General features: G+C 30.1%; 1 protein-coding gene across 2 annotated transcripts; it reads right to left on the minus strand.

The window, feature by feature from the left end:
- Positions 1 to 854: 854 nt before the first annotated feature.
- LOC139516943 (mitochondrial ribonuclease P catalytic subunit-like) lies at positions 855 to 8,965 on the minus strand. Of its 2 annotated transcripts, none has more exons than XM_071307427.1 (7): positions 8,871 to 8,965; positions 5,618 to 6,620; positions 4,436 to 4,477; positions 3,819 to 4,074; positions 2,780 to 2,892; positions 2,120 to 2,312; positions 855 to 1,008 (listed from the first exon to the last, which is right to left on the minus strand). In XM_071307427.1, exons 2-7 carry the CDS (start codon positions 6,556 to 6,558, stop codon positions 871 to 873), a joined length of 1,683 nt encoding a protein of 560 aa, XP_071163528.1. In that variant the 5' UTR covers positions 6,559 to 6,620; positions 8,871 to 8,965; the 3' UTR covers positions 855 to 870. The 2 variants fall into 2 exon arrangements, with proteins under 2 accessions (XP_071163528.1, XP_071163527.1); XM_071307426.1 differs by having other exon boundaries at positions 8,850 to 8,965.
- Between the last annotated feature and the right edge of the window lie 342 nt (positions 8,966 to 9,307).

Genomic DNA, 9,307 nt, shown 5'->3' on the forward strand with positions numbered 1-9,307 from the left:
GTGCGAGATAAATTAGAAATAATGTTTGTTTTGTAAATACTTAATAACTCAATTTTGAGAATTTAATTTGCTGAATAATTCATGCAATATAGCTTTATAGTTTCCCAACCACTCGCTCAACATTGGAACGAAACGATGTTCACTAAAACCAGAGTTTTTGACTGAAATGCATCAAACTCGAAAGTTGTCTATTTTTTATCATACATGTATTTTTATAAAGTTTTAGGTAAATTTGTTGTCCTTTTTATTTCTAGCTTCATTGTTCATAATAAGCAAGCTCTCATGCATCATGATCTCACAGTAACAAAAACATTATAGAATTTGATTTTTTGTTCCATGTTGAAGGCTTTACTGTGACTTTGAGATGAAGAACATCAATAAAAGCACTATTCCTTTGCTATTTGTGTTAGTTTGGTTTTTTTTTGCTGTGTGTGTTCTGATTATGTGTCATGGATGGATTCCTTATATTCTCTGAAATGTCTACTTTTGAACTGTCAGAGTAAACTTATTTCCTAAAATAAATAAAAGACATACCAGGTACATATCATTTAGACAACCTTTCAAAACAAAACAAAAATTCAAAACAAAATTTACTATCTGATTGAGGTATATCCCATATCTAGAAGCTTCTTAGTTCGTAAAGATGACATCTAGAAGTTAGAATGATTGGGCTTAAAACATTAAGAATTATCTTAATATGCTGCCTGCAGAAATGTAATGAATAGTATGAAAATACTATATACAAGAACTGATTTAATCAATTTTAAATTTTGCTTATAGAAAAGATAGAACATGTTGTCATTTCCCTTCCTATAGTATATGGTATTTGTAAAATGGCAATCATACAAAATATATCTATATTAAACTGATTTATTTAATATTAAATTTTGCGCACAGGAAAGTTGTTGGAGTTTCATAAGATGTTATCCTGTTATTTTCACTTCTAAAAGGAATGTGTAAAGCACCATCGTCTGTCATCTGAGCTCTTGGATCATAGGTCCTTGGCCACTGAAAAAAAGTAAATAACTTCTGAGGTATTTTTTAAATTGATTGTTTTAAAACCACTTTTAAGTTCCCAATTTAGGCTATTTCCTGGCAACTAGTTTTTTTTTTGGTAGAGGAAGCCTGGCGAAACCACCAACCTTGGGGGTATTTTTTAAAGGAATTGCATAACGATGGCACTTTCATTTCAGCAATATAATTTCTAAACATGTCCATATTTATGAACAAAGTACATGTATTGGTACACTTTTCAAAAGTATGAACCCTCTTCTGCTATGGTCAAGTAAAAAAAAAAAGTTGTTTTCTACTCCTTTTCCAGGATAGGAACCATATTAAAAATTCACTGTTTTGTGTCATGGTGTTCAATTGCTTATTTGAATTCTTTGTTATGACACTAGAATGTGTGATATGTTATGATAAGAAGCATCAGAGCATACAAATTAAATGCAAAGGATAATAATGAAGGGCATTCGTGGCCTTATTTGGGAAACATTTGTAAATAAAATATAAACTGTATAGATCATTCAATAGATTTTGCTAATAACAACTCATTAATTAATATAAATAAAAAACTTTTTCAAAGAAAAATCAATTGCTCTACCAGCAGCTTATTGTTAAATATATATTTTGTAGAGGATTTTCCATTAAAGTCTGTTTGGCAAAACAATCTGACAGAATGACTGACATTAGTAAAAACAATTTGTAAAGGTTATTTTGTGGTGTTTGATAACATGGTGTTTAAAACAGAGAGATATAAACCATGTTAAGGTGGTACCCAACACTTTCACTAAAATTAATTTGGCTCATTTAATTTTCATGAAATTTTGACAAAGTATTTACTTTGAACCTTTAACTAAAATATATAAATTTCAAAAATTTTGAACCAACCATTTTATCAGAAAAATTACACTGGTTATATAGCAGATTGACAACCACCAATTTTGATCATTGATTAATATTCCCTTTACAACACAACGTTATTAAAACGTTTGGCTGATTTTACAGAGTTATCTCCCTGTAGTGTTAGGTACCACCTTTATTACAAATCTTTGCTATCGAAATATATTTTTTCTGTATCCTACTAATTCTTTATATTTTAACTTTTTGAAATACATACCAGAACAGTAAAGTGATCTTTGTATGCTTTTGTTAGCAAGCTAACCTGCCTAGATCGCTGCCATTTTTGGAAAATCTCTCCATGTTTTGTTCCTAGCCTATGCTTACTGTCACGAAAATAATCTTTGGACATAAACATACAGGAATAACCACTGAACAATGCACCAAATAACATGTAAGAGTCGTCATGTGTACTGCAAAAAAATAAATATACAGGAATAACATCTAAACAAAATACCAAATAACATACAAGAGTCATCATGTGTACTGCAAAAAATAGGATATTTATGTCACTATTAAATACATAAAAATAAAATGCAATTGTCAAATAGGACAGAGATAAAAAAAAAAATTATTGAGCCTTCATTTGTAATTGTTGAAAAATGCAATCACATTAATCATTGTCAAAACTAATACTTAAGGATTTAAGAAGCCTGCTACTCTTTATTTTTGGATAAAAATGACTGAAATAAGTAAATTGTTTTAAAATTCAGATGTTTACAATTACAAGGTTGAATTAGGCCTACTGATAGAAACCTGTATTTGAGGATTAAATGGTAACCATTTTATGTTTATACAATTGGGGGACAAGTACTAGCCATAGCATATCCAGGGAGGTGTTGTCACTGACCCCTCCTGTTACAATATAAACAGAATTTACCTTCTATGAACTTTAAATGTGTTTGCATTTCTGTATTCTCTAGGGAAAGTTTTTCTTGTTACAACTAATACTCTCTTTCCTTTGTTTGCAAAATAATCCACGGCCTCTTGACACTGCAAAATAATTTAATAAGTTTTAAAACATTTTTTTTTATGAGTAAGTTTTTTATCTTTTCCTTTTGACAAGAAAACTATGTAAGGACTATGAAAACTGAGAACCAAACTACCACACATTTAAATTGATAAGGCTATTTCCATGTTTAGCTATGTGAAACCCCATTTAGATCTCATGTCTTTAAATAAACAGAATGTGCTTATTTTTGTTTTTATTTTTAAGTTACTGAAAATTTTCTAGAAGTTTCATTGAATTTCATTCACTTAACATTATAGCTTGCTGTTTGGTGCGAGCTATTGCTCTGTGTTGAAGGCCGTACTTTGACCTATAATGGTTTACTTTTACAAATTGTGACTTGGATGAAGAGTTGTCTCTTTGGCACTCACCACATCTTATTATATCTACTTAAGTAATACATGTAGCAGTATAACAAAGTTTACCACCCTTGAGTTTATAGGTTAGGGTCATGTTTTTCAATTAGAAACTTGTAAACATGTGGATGAATAGAAAACAAACAACAAAAGAAGACACAAAGATCATTATACATTTCATTACAGAGGATATATGATCATCAAAGGCATTCCTTTTGTTATTTTCCCATCCAAATTACTGGAAGCAAAAGGTATGTATATATAATTGAACTATCAACTTTAAATTCAGAAATTGTTGTGTGTGTGTTTACTATCGGGAATTTTAAAGAGTGAACCCAAAATGTGAGATTAATTTTTTGTTATTTCAGATAAATCGGCACACAGATGTATGTATCATACATAAGAATGCGAGTTCTTATTATTGTGATTCCCACCCAGTTGCATTATTCACATTAATAATGCCTTGCAATGATTTCTGAATTTACAGTATGTTATATGTATTAGTCTATCTGAGACATTGGTTTAAAGTCTAGGTTTCAATAAATCATACAAACCTTCTGAAATGAACTTCCATGATGGTTAGGCCTTGTGACTTGAGAGAATATCAAATTCAGATTATCTATCACTATATCAAATGGACCATTTTTTTCTAGAAAATCAAGGAATGTCTTCAACTCTTCTGGTGATGTCCAATAAAATGTGTCACCCTCATACAAGGTACGATCAAGAAATACACTTCTTAATTCCTGAAATTCTTCTTTTGTTATTTCAGCATGTTCCATTTTTCTCATACAACTTTTACACTCTCCCCTGTAAACAAATGAAATTATTTTTTGGAACTTTAATTCAAACTTTAAAAGTAGATAAAACTTTTACTTTTCTGTGAATAAAACTTTTGTTTAACATTTAGTACAAATCATACATTTATTTAAATCATTAAAAAACTTTTGTCTAATCAATTTATCAAATCTTCATAAAAAGTTTTATAGCACTCAATTCTTGTCAATGCTTGTGGTAAATTTCTTTTACAAAGTAAAACATGTAATTTGATTCATTCTGTATTTACTTATTTCATGTTAACCAAAAAAAATCAAAATTTAATCAAGTTAATCAGTTTGTAGAATGGAATAAAATAGTTGAATCTCTAATTACTAAGAGAATATGTGCATACTTGTAACTAATAACAGTTTTCTTTACTTCACAACCATAAACCCTGAAAAAAACCAAGAAATAAACTACATGGAGATATATTGTCAAAATATGTGTGCATTATTGCATATTTTGAGAGTGCACACCAACATTGTCTTGTGTTTTATCTCAATGAAAAATCAACAAACATGAAGGATCACTTTTGTTTCAATAGCTTTAGACATGTTAGAGAGGAGCACACATGTATTAATTACAAATTCAGTTGCATTTAGTCCTTCCAATGACTTACTTTTAGATTTTTATAATACTTGAAGATTTGAAGGTAAATTAAATGAGAGATCTTTCCTGTATTGTATTCCCTTAAACAGCATTACATATTAAAACTTCAAAGTTGAAAGAAGATACATTTGTATATTATATAGATAAGCATGCAAAAGAAAAGTAACCATGTAGAAATATTGACATAAAAGAAAAATTGTAAACTATACAACCCCAAAAATTATCCTAGGGTATAGGAGCCCAGTGGCAAGAGGGGGGCAATTGCCCATTTTACAAAACTGTTTTTGTCCAGCTTCCCAACTATTTGGCAAAAAGAAAATTTTATAAAATTGAAATAACATGAAAATGAGTGAGGACACTGCTTAATTTCTAGACTATTAGATTAAGGATGTTTGTCTAATAAGCTAATAACTTGCATTTACCTGTTTGTTTATTTTTGATAAATTAGAAGATGTTGTATGACTACCACTGAGACAACTATCAAATAATGACCAAAGAACAAATATGTGAACAATTACAGGTTTCTGTATGACCTTTAAGAATGAGCAAAACCTATTTGTTATATGTATTCTTAAAACATGTATAAAGCCACTACACTGCAAAATGTAAACAACTTAAATGATAAAACCAGCAACTTGATTTATTATTACAATAACTATAAAAAAACAAAAAAGGTGACAGCAACCATTGTCACCCATTCAACAATAAGCTACTGGTTTTGGAAAGACACACAAAAAAGTACATGTAGAGTGGTTAAAAGTCCTTTTAAACTCTCAACCTCTACATGTAGCTTGGGACAGTGGTGTAACAACTTAACATAAGAACAACATGTAGAAATCAGAATGCAAGATTGTACTAGTAAAATTTTAGATCAGAGCTTTTTGAGTTCTGGCATATAAAAAATCTAACAGTTAAAAATACAAACTTTTCCAAGTAGTTTTGAATGTCATTAGCTGTGTCTTCATTTGGAAATATATAATACTTTTGAAGCATGTTGAGAAGATAGTCAAATGTTGGACCTTCCGGATACTTTTTACATACATCTATAGTTTCCTCCAGAACTTCTTGAATAATGCTTTCATTTGGATCGTGTGAAGGTCTGTCATTGTATGCCATGTCAAAGGTAGAAATGAAGCACTCTAAATCTTGATTGTTCAAAGCAGCCTTTAAAATAGGGATATAAAATGAGAATGGTATTCCTGTATAAGAATCAACCTTGTTTACAAGCTCCAGGCCTTTCTTCCATTGTGTAGTTGTTGAAAAAGCAGCAATTAATTTTTGTAATAACCTCCTGTCTAAAATATCTAGATAACCTTCACATTCCTTGAACTGTGAGTAAATTAGTTCATCGTTCTCATGATTACTGTTAGTTTTCCCTAACAACTCTATGTACTCAACTCTTGGGATAATTCCAAGTTTTCTTCCTTTCTGGGACAAATATTCTAAAAATATATTAGCTCCATCTAAATTTTTATTTTCTTCCAATTCTATCATAACAATATTGTCAAACAGTTTGGATTTATGATGATTTTCCTCTTTCACTCTTGATTCCAGATCTTCAAAATACTGAACAGTGAACTGAGTGTTTGACTCAGTAACAGCTAAATGAAACTCCTTTAAAACTGTTCCAAATCCATTCCATTTGTCTGTACTTATTTCTTCAACATTTTCAGTCTCTTTTTTAAAATAATGGCTTTTTGTGTTTAATTGTCTACATTGTTGAACTTTGATACTACTATAATAATATCTTATTTTAATATATGTTGGTTTATTATAAAGACAAATACTGTTAGAAGAATGGAAGTGTGATCTTGTCAAAGTAGTACCGCATCTACATGAGAGCTTAATCAATTGCCGAAATGTCATGATGACTGAGTATCTGTATCAAAAGAAATATTTTCTATTCCATAAAGGTCAAGTCCATCTTTCTAAAAAATAAACGTTGAGACTGTTATTTATAAAAATGTATGTTGCGTAACATGTTATACAATGTATGGTCGATAAAATGTTATGTCATGTAAATGTAACATATATTTTGTATCAAATGTTTATCTAGTTTCAGATATGTATGTACTTTTGTAGGCTGCTAATTACTTTTTCAGAGTAGATTAATGAAAATATAAAAAAAAAAGTCATTAAGTCATTCATGTTATTATTTGATTTATTTACATCAGATACAAAATGTGCATCGAAAAAAATTGCATTTGGATAAATGTCAAAAGTTCTCTTTTTGTTTATTTCAGGCTTTATAACTAGTTTGCTCTAAGACATTTTGGTCTTGTAATATAATGTCAGAAAAGATGTCCTATTTTTTGACAAAACGTAAATGAACATGTATGAGGCTCCCAAGAGTCTGAATTGCTCAACTGTGCCTTCATTGTGTAGTTCTGTGAAACAATCTTCTAGAGAAAACTGTTTTAGGCAACTGAATTTGTGATATTTATTTGTTGACTTCCTTATTTACCAGTATTAAATTTTTTACATTATTTTCAGTATTACCTTTTATATTAAATTAATAATGAAAATGGAATTAATCTAATTAAATGACCAAGAAGTGTATGATCATCAGTTTGATCAAAATAGGTAACCAGTAAGGGAAAATAAACTTTATTCAATTCAATTATGCAAGCTAATTACAGGTTGTTAAGGATGTACTTGTGAGGTTTTGGAATTCTTGTCAAATTTTCGGACTCTTTGGTGTTTTTCCATACAAAACAAGGTAAAAAATTTTGCCCCATAACACCCATTTATTTTTTCAGACAAAATAGCTCATGAAAGGTCATTTAACAAAAATTTAGAAGATTCTTAATTTTATTTCTTCTGTTTTGGGACCCAAATAATACCAATGCAATCATAAGGTAAAAGTCTGAGTCAGCCTTTTCCCGCCATATTTTAAATCTCAAATATCTCGAAAAGGAGGTCCATGTTTTTAGCTTATTTTTATTCTTGAATAATGCTCTACCAGCTTATAGTATCAAATTTAAATTCTTGATTTATTAACTTTCACTTCACTTCACCTAAGTACAGTGTACATCCTTAAGAAATCAATTTTACAAACTAACAACTCAAAAGATATAAAACTTACATCATACTTATAAATTATTATATAAAATTATGGAATAACTTGTGTTTCAAAAATGTACCGGACTAGAAATCTGACAGTGGCAGATCCAGAAATTTTCATAAGATGTCCCACTTACTGCCAAAGAGGGATCCCACTTGCCATGCTTCAGTGATTACGTTTTCCGACTTTTGAAAGTTCCGGGCGGAAAGAACTAACTAGACGAAAAGTTCTGGAGGAACTTATTAACTAGCTACTTTGTTCTTCCTCTGGTTTAAAAGTTCCAGCGGAACAAATTGACTAGTTGAAAAGTTCCAATCAAAGCATAAACTTTGCTACTTAAAAGAAGCAAAAAGTTCATTTTTTTTTAAATTTACTAATTAAAAGATATTATTTAAACCTTAGTATGTGTTTAAAATTTTGAAACTACAAAATCCCAATTTGTGACAAAACCTTGAATTTGCTACTCAAATAAGTGATTTAAAAATCACTTATTTCAGTAAGTCCCCTAACTGTTATATGCATTTTGGGTTTAAGAAAGAAAGATAAAATCTTTCTTCGTAATTGATGGGCATTTTTTTTTCCTTTCTGCAAAAGGTCAGGTGTAAAAATAAACAAACACCTGAATTACTTTGATACTGTCCACTCATTGACTCAGATACACTCTCTAACTCACCTATAGTTGTGATGTCAATTAAGGACAATCAAAACAATACAAACCGTTGTTTTACCTGAGGGAGCATCTCATAGTTGTACCACAACCTTAATTAATTTTCACACCTTTAGCACGAAGGAAAAAAAATGCCCATCAAAATCCAAAAGAGATTTTATCTTTCTGAAACACAAAATGCATTTAACTTTATTATATCTTGATCTATCTAGTGGATGCCAGGCATTAAAACTCCACAGGCAATGACAGGTAAGTCTGTACTCCGAGTAATTTTTGGCATGTAAATACAGCCATATTTGTCCGTTTGTTATGATGAACCTTAAGGATCACCATAAAAAGATATTTTCGAGAACTGTTTTGAGTGTGTATGCATATTTTAACTTGTATCTTTAATTCTTTCACAAGAAATTAAAATCGTCCTCTTACCAGTCATAAAAAATATATCACCTAGTTGTATATTGACTGTCCTAGTGACTGTTGACTGATAGCTGCATGGCTCTGTTTTCCTTTTGTGCATGGGTTTTGTAGGAGATCAACTGTGGATAGGAGAGAAATGTTAATTTGATGTTCATTCTCGTCTATGCTTGTAAGGAAGTTCGTCCTATTTAGGACCACCTTTGGAACTTAAGACCTTTGAAAAGCACTATTTCCAATAAATCTTTTTAAACTGTTCAAAAAGTTAAGCTCTATTTGAGTACATGTACTTATAAATTAATAAAAAAAAACCAAAAAAAACCCAGGTAAATGAAATTAAGTGCAATGGTGCATACAAATCACTAAATAAAAAGCAAATAAAAGTGAGAATAGAAATGGGGAATGTGTCAAAGAGACAACAACCCGACCATAGAACAGACAATAGCAGAAGGTCAGCAATAGGTCTTCAA

This window comes from Mytilus edulis, chromosome 3 (assembly GCF_963676685.1).
Source record: "Mytilus edulis chromosome 3, xbMytEdul2.2, whole genome shotgun sequence".
Taxonomy (NCBI): domain Eukaryota; kingdom Metazoa; phylum Mollusca; class Bivalvia; order Mytilida; family Mytilidae; genus Mytilus; species Mytilus edulis.